A 22,011-nucleotide genomic window follows, 5' to 3' on the forward strand; every position below is an offset into this window, starting at 1 on the left:
TGCATCAAACTTTCGCTTATACTATTGAACAGGGGAAAGATTGAAGAATCAAGACAAAATGAAAGTTTTTGGCAAATGTTAGTTGCACGCCACTCACAGGGCAAAGAAATCTATTTTCCGTCACATCGGCAACTTTCTTTTCCAAAGAGAGAATATGAAAAAAGTTGACACTAAACCTTTGAGGGTTTAAAAAGGGATCTACAGCTCTGTAGACAGTCCCTTACATAAACCTTCCTTTCTTTTATACTTTATAGCATTCCCTAGAACACAGATCCTGCCTATTCTGTTTATTACTTCTGGAATTATCACATGGCATTCCTTTATAGTTTGGATACAGAAGTTGATTCTGAATATATAAGATACCATATCTTTGGGCTACCATACAAATCAGGCTTCTTTTGAAAATCTTAGAGTTCTTATACTTGACATAATTTCAGGCTGATAATATGGATCTGAGTTAGCCAGATGTGGGACTGGCATCACTGTCCTTATCTTTTGAATTTCTATTTGGGCAAGGAATAAGATACAGATTTTTTTTTTATATGAAACTCATAATTTTTCTTACTTCTTAGCTCCCGTAATTTTGTGCAGTCTTGGATCAGAAATCATAAAAAAGGGACTTGTAGGTGGTGAAGACCCAGAGTCTCCCTCATGTGTAGTACTGGCTTCTGACCACCATTTCCATTTTAAAAGGAACTGAATTATCTAGGGTAATTTCATGTGCATAAAATGACTAATTATACTTAATGAGTTTATACAAAAAAGTTGATACTATCAAATAAGTATGTTTACCGATGATTATTGCTAACATAGATTTATAAATGTCAGAAAATAGGTTTCATTTTGATTAAAGATGTCTTCACATGGGTAGTAGAAGAGATAATTTTTGCTGATGGTACCATCTCCAAATATTTATTATCTTAAGACTTGAATATGTTATATGCTGCAAATTATGTAGTAACAGAAAACCACTAGTTGTTTTATAATTTTGATGTTTTTTTGTGTGGAGCATCTTGGATTGCTATGCATTACTGAGATAAAACTCATCATATCACTAACTTAAAAAAAGTAAAGGATAATTATATAACTAATTGCATGTAGAGTATTTAGTTGACAAATGGCATTATTAACAGTTTGATAAGTAATATTTCTCAAACATAATTCATTGTATGCGACTTGCATTTGTAAATGTAAAAACATTTGTCCCTATTAAGTAATGCAATAAAGAAAAATATAAAGATTGCTTCATATTCCATAAATTATGCAGATGTAGCATTATATAAATCATAGGCTTAGATTAGTTTTCACATAATTTATTTGAGTAGTTATGAATTCTTTTTAATAAGTTTAGCCACTATATTTTACCTTCATCTTTACTATGAGGAATTGCAAGTATATTTAACAAGATTCTTAAGGTCTGGTGATCCTTTGCTTTAACAGAAGCAATGCAGTACACAGTTTGAAGTTGTCCCTTTCTTACATTTGTAGTTCTGCATATTTGTAAATAATGCTTCTAGCGGTGATTATAGTGTGTCCATCCTTAGAGCCTCTCATAATAAGTGCTGCTGTTGTAGGCATATCTTCAGGGATCTAAAATTGACCTACTATATAAAATACAAGTAGTCATGTGTGTTTTCATGGTCAGAAGTTGCTTGGGTTTCCTGCTAAGTGTCATTTAAAAATTTTGCAACGACTCATATTTGGCGATGCTTCAGTTAGTGACAAATGTCTTTACATTTTTAGTGCTTGGAGTATACATGTAAAATTTTATATTCAAGTGTGATGAATACAGCAGTAATATTAGTTTTGTTTTGTGATTTTCTCCCATATTCTTCAGGCACAAATTATTCATAGAGATTCATTATGAATTTTTGCATACAGGTTTCAATTATTTTATTTTTTGAGAACTTTTGGGGATCAACATATACAGTATTACTGTTTTGCAGCAGCATTTAATTTTGTCTTAAAGGCTTCCATATCAAATGTTTTGTATTATATACCAGTGAAGACACAGAAGCTGCAGAGTATGGGAGAAAAGAGTGTACTTTCACCAAAGGCATTATCAGATTTTATCTTCAAGCCCCTCTTTTTTTTTTTGTGTGTAATCAAAAGTATTAATAAAACAAATGTTTTAAGAAAACAATTAATGTTGCAATTTTTTCAAAGGATGAATCCTTAGAGTTAACTACTAATGCCTTTCAAGTGGTTCATTCCATTCACAGGAAAATCTGACATAGCCTAACATAACCGTAAGCTTTAGAATTTGAAGTTTAAGGTAACCTGGTTTGCTTATCTGTAGGCAAGACTGCGACTCATGTCTAACTCTGTGCCCGACCTGAAGTTACGAGGTCGAAGGGCATCATTACAGTCTCCCTGGGACAACTCATCTGGGGTAAAATCCTTTAGTTTGTTATCCTTCTACATTAAGTTTTTCATGTGGTAAGAAATGGAATGTTTGTGCGTCTTAGGAGAATGTATCAGAAAATTAGGTTCCTCACAGTTTTGTCATAAAACAATTAATACAATACAGTACTGTATATTGCTTTCGTTTATTAGTTATAGGGAAAAAATATTGAAATGCTTAATAATCTTGATATGTACAAAGAGTTTTGGTAATGTATTTGCTGTGAATGTCAAATTGTTTTTGTGTAGTTATGGTATTTTTTGTTTTGTTTTGGTGTTGAAAATACCATGACTTCATACCGTAGTGACTTCCTATATTTGTCACTGTCGTGTATTTAACATTTGAAGCATATATCAGTTCTCTAAGGAATTTCATAAATAGAGATAACAGAGATAGAATTTGAAATCACCAATCAAAATATAATATTCCCTTAAAATGTATTAATATGCATCAACTGCTATGGATTTTGTGATAAAGTTTAATCTGCAAACATTCCATTGAGACCCATGTGTAGTATTTTACCATTTATAATTTTTATCTCTTCCACTTTTTATTTATGTACAGTATTTTACAATAGTTGTTTTGATCTTCCTAAAACTGTCACTATTAAGGTTATTTTACAGTTTTGAGATATCTTCCGATTGTCTTCTGCTCATCGTAGTGAATTATGATATCGCATGTCTTGTATTTATTCCTGAATATGGTTTGTAGACTTTTCATTTAGTGTGAATATCTTAGTAAAAGTTTCGTAACTTTCTGTGTGAGTTGAGGTGGTTTATGAAGCCTGTGAACATGCTTCATAATTTTAGTTTTGTATGATGAGTGTGAGTCCTTGTATATTTGTATATTCTTATTGGCTTTCATTTCCTTATTGGTGGAAGGTTTACTAATACATGAAATATACAGGAAACTCTCCTTATCCACAATCATTACATTGCGAGGTATCCACATGGTTTTGGAATTTTTGTGGATAATAGGTGATATAAACTCTAAGGATGTTCTCTCTCTCTCTCTCTCTCTCTCTCTCTCTCTCTCTCTCTCTCTCTCTCTCTCTCTCTCTCTCTCTCTCTCTCTTCTCTGTGGTTTCTATTTAAAATCCTGAAATAATGTCGTGCTGACATGATGTTTGTTAGTATTTTATATGTAAACAGTAGATGATAACATCAGAAATTCCAATTATATGAAAGTAATATATAAAACAGTACTGTGTTTTTAGGCATACTTTATTTTTTAGGAACACCCATTCTAAAAATGCCATGTACCTTAAGTACAGTGATCTCATCCTATAGAAATTACTTGAAGCACTGTTTGAACTATATTAATGTACATAAGGTCTTGGAAATTATAAATGTTATCATTTTGGCACATCTTTTTAAAATTTACTTCCATTGTTTTTAGATTTTTTTTCAAGTCTTCTGCTCTTTGTTAGGGAATGCGTTTTTATTTTTTCTGTTGGAATATGAATAGGTAGTTGGGATTGGACAGTTTTGCCGACGAGTAGATGAAATGATAAGAGTATTTGTAGTTTGTTTCCTATTAACACTTTGCAACATTAAAAATAACATCTTTTCAATAACCTTCTAGCAATAGTTCAAAAGGTTTCAATGTCAGTAATATCTTTCATATGTAAATTCCTAATCTAAATATCTCTATTGTGTTCATGTTTTTGTTCATTCAGATATGCATTTATATTCAAAGTGGACTTACATGACACTTTTCAAACAAAAGTCATATATTGTTATAAAGGGGTTGAATTTAAAAAGAAAATAAACAAGACAGAGTATGTTGTAAGTTCTATTAAATGTGATGTGACATTAGCTATCACATTCCCTGAAAGGTAGTTTCTAACATTAAATGTATAAATTCACATTTATAATGTGATGGATGTGTAAAGATGCATTGAAGGTAGGCAAGTTTCCTAGTTTGAGGGAACTGCCTGCCAAGTTTGTTGTGTGCCTGCTTGTGTGTATGTATTTGAAAGTAAAGTGAAATTAATCAATACATCTACTAAGTTGATACTGTATGGAGTACCAGGCGACTTGCATTGTGCATGTTTTTGAAGAAATAAAAGTTCAATGATATTGGCCATGGTTTGTAGCAATTATCTTTTTTAAAAAGGACTTCATTAATAAAACTATGTTGTTTATTGATGCATAAATTGAGAATAAATATAAAGCTTCATCATGAAATATATTGCAAAATACCCCCAAAAATTTTACAATTCTTTTAAGGATGGCTGTCAGCTATGTGAATATTGTAACAGGAAAGACAATAACAACACTGTGACATATTCTTGGAAAACATAACATGTCCTTCAAATGTCTCTCTATAAACTTCAATGAAACCAAGTAAAGCTTTTATAAATTCCCAATTGTCTCTGTTCAGAATGATAGTTCAGCACCAGTCACATCTTCTGGACACTCTCCATTGAAGATAAGACATTCAGTGGATTTTGGAATGGAACACAGTCAGCTAATAGCAGAGGATGGAGCTAATGTACCTGAGGTAGGTTTCAGTATGTCAAATATATATTGTGTTGCCTTTAATTTTCTATTTGATTTTGTAGTTGGAACTATCCCATCTGTTTTAGCAAGAAAACTCCTTTTTGTAATTGGTTTTAACATAGTGAATGTTTCTTTCTAATGATTTGGTGTAGTTTTTGTTATAAATTCAAATATATTTTGAAGTTGAAATCAAATATTAGAATATTTTTAATTATATTGAAGATTAGATTGATTATATAGCTATTGTATGGCTGGCACAAAAAATTGAAGTAAATCTTGATCTTAAGAATGTTGTGTATCTTTGTCTTTAATAAAGTAATGAGACACACTGGTAGTCAATGGCAAGAAGCGAAGCACTAGAGGTTCTTTGTTATTCAGTCTTTCCATAGCATCGGTGATAGTCAGAAGTATCTCCCTGCAGATTGGGATAAGTTTTATTGCATTTTAAGCCTTCCCTGCTGGATTTGTTAGGAGTCAAATTGTATCAATAGTGGAACTTGTTTCAAGCTTGAGGACGAATCCAAAGAAGACTAGGCCAGTTATTTTTAGCTGAGTTATTGATGATATTACACTCCAAATACTCAAGTTTTGTTAGCATTAACGGCTCTTAACTTACATAGCTTCCTTTGTTATTCTCAGAAGGCCAGCGAGTCTGTTTGTATAACTTTCCTTCCCAGCTGCTTACTCTAACCTGACTTTCATATATGGTTTAGTAGTTATGGTGTTTTATTCGGGAAATGTTCTGAACATTCAATGCATCATACTGTATAGTCGAAATCCTCTTCTAGAGCCTCGATTCCCTTATTTACTTTAGATGCTTCTGCTTCTAAACCCTTGCACTCCCGCATTCCTAGTTGCTCTTTTAGACTTCTAGCGTGTGAGCCAGAAGACTGATAGTCTGGATCCTTATATCCCTCCTCTTGCTAAAGTAAGCATTCTTAAGCAACGCCATTTTTCATCTTTTACTTTCGGAATATCATTTCATATCGTAGTATTCTCTTAGCTGTTTAATGTTGTTGGTGATGTTTCAGGTAGAGTTCATTGGTTGCATCACGATTTTGGATGACAATGCGTTTGGTTTGCTTGCAGACTCGGCCACTACCTCATAACGAGTTTATGTTAGCTGAATAAATGTCAACACTGTTGCTTTTATTACCGTTATGAGTCTTGCTGTCAAGTAGACTTGAAGAATATTGTGAGTTATTTCCATTCAGTGAGGAAATATAGTTAAGCCAAATGATAAGAGTTAGATCCTCGAAATGAATACATCACTATCACACTGGAGGTGTTGTTGCAAAGGCTATGTCATTCATCCCTGAACCTCAACTTATGAGCAGCAGCTAACATGACAGTTGTAAAAAGGGTCTGATGGATATTTGGAATGTCTTTTAATTATATTGCCGAAATTTCCTTTTAAGTATTTTAAAGTAAGTTCTGATGTTGCTTTTTCCTCAAAGTATTCGGAGACAGCTGCATCCAAGATTATATAGTGTGTATCACTCAATCCCCACTCTTCATTGTGGATAGAGTCATTAAATGGTTATCACTATTATAAAGAATGTTCTAGATGTTAATATAATTTCCTGCTTTGAGGCCTTCATTACTGATAATAAATGAAAAGCACTAAATGCCGAGTTTACTGGCTGGTTTACTTGTGGCTGTTTGTGGGTGATAATGTCGAAAGTGTTCTTTAAATACTCTCGTTTGCAGCTAATTCTAGTGTTTTAAAAGGCTTGCTTTTAGCAGAGAAGGCTAGGCTAGTTGCATATAGAGGGAAGGATAATTATACTGCCTCTCCAGCCTTTGTCTTTACTACAGCTTAATGAGTTTAGTTTTTATCAGTCATATTAGGAAATTAACAATATCAACTCTTTTTCTGGAAGCTAAGAAATACATTTAGTTTCCAATTCAGAGTAATTTTTCAGGCCTAACTTGCCGTCTTTCAAATCCTAGCTTAACTCTTCAAGTAGTAACTATTAATTCTAATGCACCATTCAGTGAGTATTCTGGTGGTACACGGCACCTCCCAGGTTCAAGATCGTCTTGCAGAACCTCAAATTCTTTATTTACTTTTGACTTCATTTTGAATATTTAAAATGCATTTTTTCCATCTCTACCTTTTCACTTAAAAATGCAAAGTTTAATGATATGATCCTGGTCATTTCATATTGATTTTATATTTACATATTTAAACCCCCCCTTTTTTTCCGCTAAACAAACTATACATTAAGTAACTTATTTGGGTACCTAAAAATTATTAAAGACTAATATTCATTATTGTCATTTAGTAATCTGTTTCAAAACATTAAACATTTTTATGGTTTATACTGTGTACAGGAACTGAAGTATATTTACTTAAGAGACTTTTTTATGCAAGTTAGGTATTAATCCTTACATTTACCCAGTAAGAGAAAACTTGTGAGGAGCTCGTGGCTGAGTTTGTAAGTGGTAAATCAGACATTAAGCAATCAAAGAGTTTAGCGAATCTTTAACAGATTATTTCAAAATGAAAACATTTTGGCTAAATGGAATTCTACAATTTGCCACACCAAGCACAATAAAAGGAGAGTTAAATGGGGATTATTTCATTAAGAGGGATATATGATATCCAGACTACCAACTTGTTAAATAAGGGATAAACTTACTTTAGCGAATGGAAGGATTTACTCGTAAGGATAGAGGCTACCGTGTTGGTCTTCTGCCTTGGAAATTCTAGACATCTAAAAGATGACGTGAAATGCAGAAGTGCAATGGTTTTGCAAGAGAGTTATCTTCAGTAATTAAAGAATTTGAGCCTCTAAAAGAGGATATCAAATCTTGGTGGTGGCGTGTACTATCAGAACCCTTACTGAATGGTGCGCTAGAACCACTAGCCAACACTTGAGGAGCTAGGGTAGTATTGAAACTGGGAAAGTTAGGCACTAAATGTTTCCCTGAACTAAAAATAAATACCCTTCTGAGCCTCCACAAAAGAAGCTAATGATGTTAAACTCTTGATAAGCTCATGCAAATCAAAATTAACTTGTTAGGCTGTGACAAAGTCAAAGGCTGGAGTGGCATTATCACCATCATTTGCTCTATTATACAAGTAATATAATCTTCAGATTACCCCTGTACATAAAGTAAGCCTCTTTTATACTATGTACTTTGAACTGATCATAAAATATACTTCCGAGAGGGGAACAGAGGCCTATGCACTCCTTGCAAGATTCTCTAAATTAAAGAATTATTCCTAGCACAAGACTTAAAGTGAATGTGAATCCTGATCACCTGAAAACAATTTTCATGTTTAACATTGCAGTGATTGCTAACAAATCCGAAGGCATCATATAAACATTAAATTATGAAAATAGGCAAAAATTCTTACATCTGGTGCGAAGAAACACATCGGTTTTGCTTCTCTCCGACTTTTAGACTGGTGAGGCTATCCGTCATACGTATCCTGTTACTGTAGTTAGATGCTGGTGTTATTTCTCTACTAGAGGAATCAGTGTATTTGAAGGAAAGAGAATGGGAACATTTCCTCATTTCAATGAGTAATGTTGGCATACCAAGCTTCTTGATACTAAACTAATATGAACATCAAGGAATGTTCATAGAAATAATACATAAACGGATATGCTTTGCATTTTCTTTTAATGATTATTTTAAAGTTTACCTTACTATAGGACCTTGTAAATTTGAACTGTAATTTTTTCCTTCATGGTTCAGTTTCTGTTGGTTTAGTTCAAGAACTTCAACTTAACAGTAGTCAAAGTAAATATACATTTCCAATGTATAATTATACAGTACAGTACTCATAAAACTGAGCTTATGATTGGAAGAGAAAAGTTCTTGAACTGATCCAATATAGGTTCTTCTTAACTTGAAGATATAATGGCCACTCATGCATGGAACTGATACTCTGTTACAAAGCGGATTCAACAACCAAACATATTAAGCAAAAGAAAAAATTTTGAATTTTCTTATAAGGAGAATTTCAATTCGTTAAGTAAACATGGATCATGTCTACTGTAATAAATTCACATCAAGAACGTCTTTATGAAAACCTTGAAAAAGTGAGAGTAATGGTACTCCACTTTATTGCATGTTATGGCTTTTGGTATAGTTTTTAATAGTAAACAGAACATTCATTACCCCTTCCTTATTTCGCTCTCAATCCTTGCCAGAGACATTTACAATGGATTTATAGTTAGGAAATGCTATGTTTGGAAAGAAAACTTTTATGTACCTAACTAGAAATACAATGTTAGTAATAATTCAAATGACTTTTAATCCAGTCATTTAATCTTGAGATATGAAATCTACTTCAGAAAGCACCATGGGACATTATAGACAGATCATCAGCCACTTTGCATCCATTATTTAGTGAGTTGATGCTGGATTGGCTAGAGTATGCTTCAGAACTCGGTGAGAAAGGTGAACATGCAGTTCGGAAAGAACTCGGGGAGAAAGGAGGTGAACATGCTGTTAGGAAATACACACAGCATATTTCAACCAGGTGAGTGATGGAGAGAAGTTATTAACAGAATGTTCTGATAGAATGTAGATTAAGTTTTTAGTTTCGATATCATTATCTGTCACATTTTTTAATTTTTTCTTAATGCTCAGGACATTGTATTATGACAGCATACAGTACATTACTTACAGATTTAATTTGGTTGCTTAAGGATTCTTATCAATTTTAAAAATCAGTTTATCTTTGTTTGTTGAGTTTATATGAAATGGTAACAGCATTTACAGAAATAATAACAAGAGACTAAAGAGAGTGAAAATTAAGTCAGAGGCAGTAGTAAAATAATTGTCATTGTATCTTTTTTTTAATTTGCTTGAGGGAACAAAACTTATTAGATGTTAACTGTTTCCAGACATGCAATACCAGTATTCATTACTGAGCTTCAGAAATGGGTTTCATCAAAGTGGTGTGATGTTACCACAGAAATATTTGAGGAAATGGATGTTGATGGCAAGTCTCCAACTTACAAACTTGTGGAGTCTGGCAAGGTAAGCAGAGCTTCTTTATTTTATGTATAAATTGCCCTCTGTGTAATCTTACAGAAATATGTGTTGTTAATGTAACTATGTTGGTGATTAATGCTTATGGTATCTCTTTGTTGCTACCCATGTTTTTTTACCATTCTTGCTGGTACTTCAGTTTTTCTAAGACACTTCCTGCCGGTACAAATGGTATATATTTTCAAGTCTGCATGGAATCTTTTATGTGTTAAATTGGGCAAGTTAGGCTAAAATCTCTGCGTTTGTCCAAAGATGTATATGGTCATCTTAGATTGAACAAAGATGAAAAGAGCTTAGGAAGGTCATTACAATCACATCCGGAAAGCTCATTAATGGCTAGTGTGGCAATATCATCATCATTAACTAGCCTAGTCTTCTCAGGATTTACCTTTGAACTAAAAGTTAGTTTTCCTTTACAATTGGAACTTTTAATTTGGTCAGCAGCCATTTGAACTTTTTCATAAGAGGGACATCAAGGCTTTTGTATTCCTCATAACGACTGTCTTAATCACAATACTGCCCCCGGAAAGACACAAAAAATGAGGATCATGCTAGAAGATGGTAGTATAGTGTTGACTTATCAAGCCCAAGTCAATGAGAAGACTGAACAAGAAAAACAGGTGCAGCATACCAAAGCTATGTTTATTGCCATTAGTAACTAGATTGTCTCAATACTGGGCTGGAAGCCTAAGCCTATGAAAAGGAAGAAAATTTTTTTGGTTGAGGTAAACGATATAATTCAAGCTTTGAGAGAAGCAATTTAAACATCAGAAGAGGTCTCAGAAATAATTTTTTCTTCCCCTTTACCGATAAAAGTTTTAATAGCATTAACCCTTTTACCCCCAAAGGACGTACTGGTACGTTTCACAAAACCCATCCCTTTACCCCCATGGACGTACCGGTACATCCTTGCAAAAAACTGCTTTAAAAAATTTTTTTCCCATATTTTTGATCATTTTTTTGAGAAAATTCAGGCATTTTCCAAGAGAATGAGACCAACCTGACCTCTCTATGACAAAAATTAAGGCTGTTAAAGCAATTTGAAAAAAATATACTGCAAAATGTGCTGGGAAAAAATTCACCCCCTGGGGGTTTAGGGTTGGAAATTTCCATATAGCCTGGGGGTAAAAGGGTTAATAAACCATGCCCTATTATTAATTTTTTATTTGAATTTTATTCTCTAGCCACCAAATGTGCTGAAGTCCAGGTCCAGTGGAGGATATGATGTTAAGAAATTAATAATTGTGAGTCGGAACAACAAGCAGTGGTGGTCTTCGATACATGAGGATAACTTTCAGGATTACTGCATGTCTACCATTAAACGTAAGTATATGAGGCTAGGCTACAATTTGAGTTTCTATTTTTGTATCTGCTGATTAAATTTGCAGTGTTTTTGTTTGCAAACAAGAACAGGTTTTGTTGTGTTTGAAAATTTTCTTATATCTCACATTTCATATATAGTGATTCTGGTAAAAGGTTATACTTTCCTTTGAATTCACACCATATATTTACATAAGGCAAAACTTTTATCTGCTTTTCATTTTTTATTTTTTTTTTTATCGTTTTTTTTTTTTACATATTTTTTTTTTCTTTACTGTTCCCTTTCATAATTAGGCATCTTGAACTTCTAACATATTTCTTTTCGTGCTAGCAGTGCAGCTCAATGTGTGTTATTAATAACAATAATCATGATAAGGTCAATAAGTGTAGCTATTATCAAGTGGGATGTATAATATATATGCCACTTATTTCGCAACTTTAGTTTGGTGCCTTCCAGATTTCAGTGTCTTGACACTTGGTCAGAGTGTATGGTACTTGGCTTCTTTATGAAAACATACTTAATTGATGGTTAATTTTATCATTTTTCCTTTTGTATATTTATAACAAATTTTTTTTCCCTTTTCATGCTTTCATTCTTAAATGTTTTATCTGTTAACAAGTGAATATTATCAGTTTGCTTTTTCAATTTATAAATTTTCATTAGAATCGATCAAAGACAGTTTGGATGATTATTGATACTGCTCTTACCTTAACTTCTTTCGATAATGTCTTCTGTTGAGCTAAAGGAGAGTCTATTCTGCTCTCTGTTGGTTGTAAAACATCATCTAGGATACCATATTTGTGAGACCAACTAACCTGTGATTGTTTTTTTCTAGTAACTGATAATTTTTTTGCCAGTCCTAAGCTGTGGAATTCTCTCCTTCCTTGTGTTTCCCATGTTTTTTATTGTTTTCATTCTTTTTTTTTGTGTTGTGTGTGTGTTTCATTGTTTGTGACTACACCTCACTCTTTCCTTATCAGGTAAACAGAATACAAAAGGCATGAATCTTGGGGTTAGATAAACTACATGACCCTCAAAATTGATTTTCATACCTTATGTTCTAAATGCATGATTTGCTTCATATCATTGGTGGCTTCTTTGGTAAGATTTATAGAAAAATAAGTATTGCTTTAAGAACTTTACTTTTCATAAGAAGACTGGAGCTAGTTAATGTTTTAGTGCAGTGAATAAAAACTATAACTTTGTGTGATTTTAGTTAGTCATCTGTGTAACTGAATGTTTTACACCAATTACCAGTAATACTAATGTTTTTCTTGTTTATTATTCATTGTTGATTATTATGCCAGTAGAATGTGACACAAATCTCTTGAAAAAAATATGTTGTCAGAACCCCAATTTTTTAAAAAGTGATCATGTTGATGAGTTTCTAATTCTGATTCACTGAGTAAGGTATGATATATGTATATGAAAACCCTATAACTGTCTTGTGATATTATGAAGTTTGGCCAATGGTCTGGGTCAATCAAGTGATAGAAATGATATATGCATGATCATTCATGCAACATAGATGAGTTTTTAAAGTGGATACATATATATATGATGCAACATAGATGAGTTTTTCAAGTAGATACTTATATATGGAATTCAGTAGTCACTTATATATATCATGTATATCATAATCTGTATTAAAATTAGATGTGATTCTGTGAAATGTTTGGTTTTCTAATGATTGATAAGATAATTGTAATACATCAGAGATGCATTTATACAAAAAGGAAAAATATTGGCACTACAGAAATATGCAGCCCCATAAAACTTCTTAGGAAGTAAGTCCTACTTATATTCCTCTGGTTCTACAAATTAAAAGAAGACCGTACTGTCACTTATTACTAGAGTGCACAGAGATATGAATGTTGATGAAAATTAATTACTTACAATCCATGAAGTATTTATGAAAAATTTCATATTAAAGGGTAGCCCATAAGCTATAGAGGCTAGGGACAGATAATGGCACTTGTCACGCAATGTCCTAGAGATTCCCTGTACATACTAAGCCTAAGTCCCATAGGACCAAGAAGGACAAGACAATGCCTCCTGATAATTCGGTAATTATACCTATAGGCCTCCCAAAACCCCATCCCTATCATAATTATAGTAAAGTTTTGGACACTAATGATAACTGTTGGACCCTGAGAGAGTCTTGAACCACTAACCCACAGACATTTTCATTATGCTACCAACAAATAAGCTAAGAAAGAGTTGACAGCTAAGACTTGCCAAACTTTATAGCATAGGTACACTGCTCACCTTTCATTGTCTCATTTTTATGAGAACTTTGGTCTAGGAAATCTTTTACCTGATAAAAAATAGCACTGGAGTTGCTGATGTGTTATTGAACAAGTAAATTTTTGGATCATCAGCTTTTGTTGAAAATTAATATCTATATTTTTGTATAATTTTGCATGATTTATTATTGTTTCAATTGTCATTTTATTTATAAATTCTTTCATTATTGTTTATCTGTATATTTCAGCAAGTAAAGCCACACAAAGATATCCTCCTCTAATTGTGTGGCCTAAAGGCCAGTACATAAGTGAAGAAGATACAGTATACCCACGCTCAGACTCTGGACAACCACCAAGTGGTCTTAGCACACCTGTTACAGCACCTTCAACAGGTATTCCGACTTCTGCAATGATGAGCGGTAGTGCAGGAACTTCTGCAATACCTATATCAACTCCAGTAACAGTGCCTTCCACACCAACAAGTCTTTCATCTGCAATTCTTTGGCCATATGAGTCGAATGAAATTCTTTTCATTCCACGACAGAAGCTTTTATATGCAACAATAGTTGATCAAGAAGTAAGTTAATCTCTTAATATTATTAGATTTATGCCATTTTGTGGCTCAGAATTGTGTATGGTATGTCATGAAGTTGCAAATAATATATCACTCCTAATATTTTTGCTTCTCCAAGATTGTATCATATGTTAAGCTGTCTTTTTTAGTAACATTCCTAATATTATTTGAAGTTATGTACTCCTAGGAAATTGCCTTATTAAAAACATATAATCCTCTAGGAATTTATAATTATTTATGAAGGTAACTGTAAGATTCTTCCCTTGTGATTTGCTAGTGCCATTAAACTGCTCAGATATTTTAGTCTTAGACCTTTGAGCACCATTTAAAATATTTTACATCCAGATATTTCCACTTTCTTAGGTGCCATTGGACATATTTGCTAGCAGTTTTTATTCTCTTATCATTTCAGCACATGAAAGTAAAATGTTCCCAAAAGTTGTCTTTCAAGATCTGCCATTTCCTATAACATTGCTTAGTAGAAAACATTCCCAGTATCCTTGGATGTTGTTTATTCTGGATGAAGTTGCCACTTAAAAAAATTCCCAATATTTTTGGCCATCGGAATTATGTCACTTCAGATTGACTGCTGTGTACATATTAATTAATATTTTAATTTCTCATAACTCCCTCAGAAGCATTTGAATTTTTTATTTAAAATCCTTATTCTTATAGCACTGTAAAGCTTCTGTGAATGATTATTATATTATATTTCTTAAAATTTCATGTTAAGATTTAATGCAAAATATCAGAGGTTTATTCTACCACTTGTTACTTTATGTGGACGTTTTCAAAGTTTTAGGTTCCTTAGATAATGGAAGGTTTGAAACTAATTGGTAAAAGCAGAATAACAAATATTCTTGTTAAGGATTTTCAGAAATGATAAGCACTCTTGTGAAAGCAACTTAGACTTAACAAGATGTTAGTTATTCTGCTGTTGCCTATTAGTTTAAAACATTTTCCATTATCTATGGACCCCAAAAATTTGCTGTGCACATAAAATGTTTATATTGGTATCTGGCAACTTTTGAGAGAGAACAAAACTTAAAGTGATGACAGTCAGTGATATATATTTATTTTTTGTAACTTTTATAGCTAAAATAATCATCAATACAATATTGTTGATACTCTACTTAAACAGATGTCTAGACACCTATATTATTCTTGTTGACTCTTTTGTAATAGCTTTCAGTGTAAAAAATCATTAAATCTCCCTATTAAAAGTAGAAGCCATTGTGTTACAGTTATGCTAAGTTGACAATGTTTAGCTTTTCCGTTGAATTGTTGGAGTGACAAAACCAATTTAGGCTTGTGGCTATCATTAGTAACAAAGATTCTTTAGTAAATTTTAAGTGGTCATAATTGATGATGAAAAGCAGGAAAAGATATTGGTAAACTGAGGTATGAAATTAGACTAAACATTTAAAGAACCTTCAAAATGGTAGTTGCAGAAAAATTAGGTTGAGCATGAGCAAAAGAAATAGATTTTTAGATGGTGATAATAGACAAGGAGAGATATAGCTCTCTGGAATGTAAATATAACTACAGGCCTAATGCTACAGTATTTGATTTTCTCTTTTACCATCATCTGAGTAGAAAAGAATATAATATTCGGATATAAAACTTATTTATATGAAAAACCATAATAGAACAGAAAAAACCTTCATGTATAAACATTCATAAACAACAAATTGAATGGAAGTAAAACTGCAAAGTATACATAATATTAGGAGAAATATAGCAACTCTCGGGACTTTGTAAACTTTGTTTACCAAAAGCACTTGCTTGAATGTATCTTTTCTTTCTATGTAAAACTTCATATTTTTCAGATTGTGATATATACTTATAACTGGACCAAGGAGCATTGTGATGCCCTTCATATCTTCATGAACAGTTTAGCTTCATGGTCTAAGGCTCGCTCACGACTTCTTTCAACCATAGTAGTGCAGAAAATGGGGCTCTTCCATAACCAGCCTTTTGGAAGGAAAACTAATGCTGAGCATGTATGTTGACTTTGGCTTTTTCTTCGTTCTGAAAATAATGTACATGCTATGGACAAGGCAGTTTTCTAATTCTTTTATATTAGTTTTTATTGTTTATAACATCTTCATAATTAAGAGGTTTTTATCATGGAGATAGAGGATCTTTCATAATTTCATTTTATGTGGTTTACAATACAGAGTACAGTATTAAGCATTGTTCTGAAAATGTAATATAAAGTAATCAAAATAGAGAATAGAATCTGAAAATAGATCTAATATAAACTGGAATTTTGTGAATGCCATCAGATTTACAATTACATTATATGATAATCATATAGTTCATTAACCTCCCCTGGTTTCCTCTTTGAAGTCATTCCTGTTGACATATCTTTAGAAATATAAAGTTCCTATTGTCCCTCACTCCAATTGCCTTACCCCTTCTGATGTTATAGTAGGGCACACCATGAAAGGTGTTCTATGGTAACATTTAGTATGCTTTCAGTTTTCTTGTTGCATTTTTTTATTGAATATTATGTAATACTTGATTCTCTGTTGTAGTCTTTACAGAAAAGTCCTTAGGAACCAAACAGCAGCCCTCAAAATAAAATCAGAACTCACTCGTTTTCTTGTTTTATCAAAAGAGTCATATATTTTTCTTATGGGCTAATTTTTATTTTTTATACTGAAATTATTATGTGGTAAATGCTTATAACCCATTGTCCTTTTTAAAGTACCAGCTGAACTCGGTTGAGTCCCTTTTTTGGCTGGAGGAACGTAGAGAGTAGAGGTCCCCTTTTTTGTTTTGTTTCATTTGTTGGTGTCGGCTACCCCCCAAAATTGGGGGAAGTGCCTTGGTATATGTATGTACTTTTTAAATAGTTTTCTTTAAAATAAAAGGATAAAGTATACATAGTATACCTGATTTTTCTTTCTAGGACAATCCAAGTTACTATTCATCTGCCTCAGTTGAAACTCTGATAAAAGCACAAGCACCTATCTCACAGTTGGGAGTTGTTACAGAACGAAGTGGCCGGAGGTCTCAGGTATGTCCATTATTTCAAGTTTCCATTGTTTATTTATTGATGTGGCATACCAGTTGAGATACTACAGTTGAAGAGTTATTGGGTCCTATGACTGGCCAGACAGTACTGCATTGGATCCCTCGAGCTGGTTAGAGCTCATTTTGTTTTTGCCTACACATACACCGAATAGTCTGGCCTATTCTTTCCACATTCTCCTCTGTCCTCACACACCAGAAAACATATTATCAAACAATTTTTCTCTCAAGATGTTAACTACTGCACTGTAATTTTTCAGTGACTACTTTCCTCTTAGTAAGGGTAGAAGAGACTCTTTAGCCATGGTAAGCAGCTCTTTTAGGAGAAGGACACTCCAAAATCAAACCATTGTTCTCTACTCTTTAGTACCATAACATCTGTACCATGGCCCTCCACTGTCTTAGAGTAGAGTTCTCTTGCTTGAGAGTTCAGTCGGGCATGCTGTTCTTATTTCTCTTCCTCTTGTTTTTGTATGTTTTTTTAAGTTTTTATAGTTAACATAGTTTATATATGGAGGATCTAATTTAATGTTGATACTGTTCTTAAAATATTTTATATTGATTGATTATCACTTCTCTTGTAGTTTATTTATTTCCTTGTTTCTTTTTTTCACTGGGCTATTTTCTCTGTTGGAGCCCTTGAGCTTATAGGATTTTGCTTTTCCAACTAGGGTTATAGCTTAGCTTGTAATAATAATAATAAAAGTTTTAATAATAATAATAATAAAGGGATTTTGACGAAGGAAAAATCTATTTCTGGGGAGAGACCTGTGGCGTCCGGTGAAAAGAGTCCTTCTTATATATCTTTTCTGATAAACCTTCCAATTATACCAGAGAAAGATAAAAGCATGGAATGCTGAGGTTACAACCCTCGCGCGAGCACCTTTTGGGTGTCGTGTATAAAGCAAAGGCGCGTGAAATCCACTATTCACAGGTTGTCTTCCATTTAGTTAATTCCTTCGTCAAAGGGATGGGCCGATACAAAGGCCCTAGCCAACCACCAGCGCCACACCACCCACGCCACGAGGCGAGCGCCATCTGAACAACATCCTTCTTTTTGGACTACTTAGTGTGGAATTTTTTTGTGGTGCTCTCGGCCTTTTTTAACATTCGTGGATTTATTTCGTCATGTCCGAAGCTCCATCTTCACACATTCCAATGTCAAGTACCATAGTTTGTTTTGACAGCTTTTTATAGTACCGGGCTTTTGTTTTATATCCAGTATAGTTTGTTTTATTATTCCCGTCTGGCCCTTCATGGCGGCCATTGTTTGTTCACTTGTTTGGGAATTCATCTTTGTCTGCCCGTTTAGTACTCTGTCACTTAGGTTCTTGGTTAAGTCCTGGCCTTATGCCTTTAGGACCGTTATTATTTTTGTGTTTTTATGCTCATGGTACTTTTTGCTAGCAAGTCCAGCCTACGAACGACATAGCGGTCTAGCTTTGTTATTGTTTAGTACCCGCCCCTCCGGGGCGTTTGTCACTCGGCTGTGCTATTTATTTTAAGTTTTAGCAGATGCTATTCTTCGTTCGTAGTCTTATCTTGATGTACATTTTTATTTTATACGTTTATAATAGTGTTGTGTGATTTTTAGTCCTGATATTGTGTCCAAGAGAGCAAGAGCTTTGGGTCCCCGTTTTCTGTTCGCAGGCACGAGTTACCCCTTTCTCTCATTTTCTTTCTTAGCTCCGGTGGGTGAGCGGATTTCCCGTTTTCCGTTTTGTGCGTTCAACGGGTTCTCCCTCCCTCACCTCTCCCCCTCTGGGTGTATGATAACTTACGAGTTATTTATTTTTGGTTACTTTTCAATTGTTAGCGTTATTTTAGGTCCGTGTTTCGTCCTCTCCCCGTTACGGCTCTGGAGTAGTTATGAACGTTTTCCACTCCGCCTTGAGTTCTACTCCGGCATGAGGGATTCTCAATGACTTTCGTTCTATTGTTATTTGTTCCGTAACCGAAATACAAACCACGCTATTTACAAAGGGTTATTACTTTTAGCGTAGCTGAAATGGCGAGCCATTAGAATTTAACGAGGGTGTATTACCCCCGCGCTAGTTAGCGGGGGGGTAGGGGAGTGGTAGCTAGCTACCCCTCCTCCCCCTCACACACAGGTGAATACTCACTTTCACTTTTGGCTCGGACTGTGACAGACGTCTCTGTCTTGGTCCTCGCTTGGCAGCCATTGTCTGTTTTGTCTTTACTTAATCGCTTACTTTTCTTTTACTCAATATATATGTAAACATGTTTTCATGTTTGTATATATATTTGAGTATAGAAATAAGTAAGTTTCCTTTTCAGATGTGTGTGTGTAGTGTACGATATCTACGTGGAGGCCTCGGCAGTTAGGCCACCACGGCCTAGTTTTATGGGTTGCGATCGAGTTTGACTTCGGTCTTTCTCTCTCTCTCTCTCTTGAGGTCGTTCACCCTTTTACTATGTTTTACTACGCCCTTGTAGCTTCCTTCCCGTGTGGGTGGGGTTTCTACGCCGTACATTTTGTCTCAATTAGTTTATGAATCTAATTGTAGTTGTTAATTTTTCAGCTTGTAGAACGATTCCTTTCGGGGTTTTCGTTTTTTTCTTTAGTGTTCATTCTTTTTTTTAAATTACATAATTACATAGTTACATAATTATAATTGTTATAATTCTGTTTTGGTTACAGCTCTCCTTCCGCGAGTGTAAGTGGTTGTGAGGGCACGTGCCTGTTGTGTAATTCTTGTTCCTTTTCCTCGGGATTCCTCTTCGGAGCCTTCCCGGGGGAATGAATGTGTACTAATATTATTTGTTTTATTTTTTTACAGTTACCGATCTAGTTCGTTTCTGTAATATAGCAACGGTGTGAGCTGTCTGGTTGAGTCCTGGGGATTCGGCTGTTGCTGCCTCCCCCCTTGTATTGTCGTCAGGGGCGTGTCTCCTTCTACTGGTAGTACTCCCGTGTCGACGGACAGCTCTCCAGTTCATTTTAGAACAGTCAGGAGCCTTGCCTCCTTGGGCGGATAACTTTCCTTCCGAGGGAAGTTTTTTTCCTGTCCAGGCTTGAGCTTTTCCTCTTTTGGGGGGTTCTTCTCTTGCCTTTTTTTCGTGCGACTATGCTCTTGGTGCTGAGCGGTCGCACCTGCAGTTTCGCTCAAGGGGCTGGGCAACTGCAGGGGCTCCTCTTCGGAGGATTGCCCCTTTTAGGTCACTGGCTGACCAGTCTCTTCCACGAAGTGTTTCTCTGTCGTTCGCGAGAGAGTACACTCATAGAGACTCCTCTTCGGAGGTTTCTTCTGTTGCTGTTGGCCTCCCTCGCCGTAAGGCCCTCCGTCCGCCTCGTCGTAAGGGCCTCTCATCTCCCTATAAGGGTGCTTGAGGCGCCTTTTTGAATCTCCGTTTGCAGCCTACAACTTCTTTTTCTCGATCTTCCGTCTTGGTGCAGATGGACAGCAGTCTAATCTCGTCTCCCGACGGGCAACGGTCTTCCCGACGGACAACGGTCTTCCCGACGGACAGCGGTCTTCCGACGGACATCAGTCTCCCGGCGGACAACGATCCCTTCGGGGCAAAGGGTTGCCCCCACGGGGGTTCTTCCCTTGCGTGTCAGGGTTTCCCTGCGCGCCCTTCTGTTCGTCAGCGCTCTCCTGTTCGTCAGCGCTTTCAAGATGATCTTCCCTGTGGTTCCTGTTACGTGCCCTGTGCGCCCACGTTCGCCCTCGCGATCTAGAACTTCGGTTCAGGTCGGGGTCAAGGACTCTTCTTTGCGCAGGCTTCCACGCGTAGCCTTCTGCTCGTCAGCGATCATCAGCTCGTCAGCGATCATCAGCTCGCCAGCGATCGTCAGCTCGTCAGCGATCATCAGCTCGCCAGCGATCTCCGGATCGCCCATGTGTGTTACAGCTGGCACGCCAACGTTCTCCAACACTTCTGAAGGAACATGGTTCGCCAGCTACTAGCTCAACTGCGGATGCTGATCGCCATCGCGCGACCCTCAACTGCAGATGCTGATCGCCATCGCGCGACCCTCAACTGCGGATGCTGATCGCCATCGCGCGACCCTCAACTGCGGATGCTGATCGCCATCGCGCGACCCTCAACTGCGGATGCTGATCGCCATCGCGCGACCCTCAACTGCAGATGCTGATCGCCATCGCGCGACCCTCAACTGCGGATGCTGATCGCCATCGCGCGACCCTCAACTGCGGATGCTGATCGCCATCGCACAACCCTGAACGATTGCCCGCTTACGCATGCTGCTCCTCATCGCACAACCCTGAACGATCGCCCTCTTGCGGATGCTGATCACCATCGCACCCTTTCACGCGATCATTCGCCTGCGCATGCTGCTCGCCATCGCACAACCCTGAACGATTGCCCGCTTACGCATGCTGCTCCTCATCGCACAACCCTGAACGATCGCCCTCCTGCAGATGCTGATCACCATCGCACCCTTTCACGCGATCATTCACCTGCGCATGCTGCTCGCCATCGCACAACCCTGCACGATTGCCCGCTTACGCATGCTGCTCCTCATCGCACAACCCTGAACGCTCGCCCTCTTGCGGATGCTGATCACCATCGCACCCTATCACGCGATCATTCACCTACACATGCTGCTCGCCATCGCTTACCGCCAGCGATCTTCTTCACCTACGCGGCAGCACGATCCCTCGCCGTCACGCCCATTCGCCTGCGCGCCCGCGCGATCGCTCGCCTGCGCGCCCGCGCGATCGCTCGCCTGCGCGCCCGCGCGATCGCTCGCCTGCGCGCCCTCGCGACCGCTCGCCTGCGCGCCCGCGCGACCACTCGCCTGTGCGCCCGCGCGACCATTCGCCTTTGCGCGACCGTTCGCCCTCGCGCGACCATAGTTCGCGGCGAATTCCACAGCCGGTGGTAGCAGCAGGGACGCGTGCTCCTAGGCGGCACTCGGG

At 36.3% G+C, this 22,011-nt stretch overlaps 1 protein-coding gene across 1 annotated transcript in view; it reads left to right on the forward strand.

Annotated features, from left to right (window-relative positions):
- Positions 1-22,011, forward strand: part of LOC137623054 (KICSTOR complex protein SZT2-like) — a 362,398-nt gene that overhangs the window by 225,339 nt on the left and 115,048 nt on the right. Inside the window, exons 52-59 of the mRNA XM_068353692.1 lie at positions 2,300-2,392; positions 4,790-4,909; positions 9,222-9,409; positions 9,777-9,912; positions 11,109-11,247; positions 13,740-14,068; positions 15,895-16,068; positions 16,983-17,090. Of these exons, the coding sequence (XP_068209793.1) occupies positions 2,300-2,392; positions 4,790-4,909; positions 9,222-9,409; positions 9,777-9,912; positions 11,109-11,247; positions 13,740-14,068; positions 15,895-16,068; positions 16,983-17,090 (1,287 nt within the window). The remainder of the gene's footprint in view (positions 1-2,299; positions 2,393-4,789; positions 4,910-9,221; positions 9,410-9,776; positions 9,913-11,108; positions 11,248-13,739; positions 14,069-15,894; positions 16,069-16,982; positions 17,091-22,011) is intronic.

The sequence above is a fragment of the Palaemon carinicauda genome, chromosome 30, assembly GCF_036898095.1.
Source record: "Palaemon carinicauda isolate YSFRI2023 chromosome 30, ASM3689809v2, whole genome shotgun sequence".
Classification (NCBI taxonomy): Eukaryota; Metazoa; Arthropoda; class Malacostraca; order Decapoda; family Palaemonidae; genus Palaemon; species Palaemon carinicauda.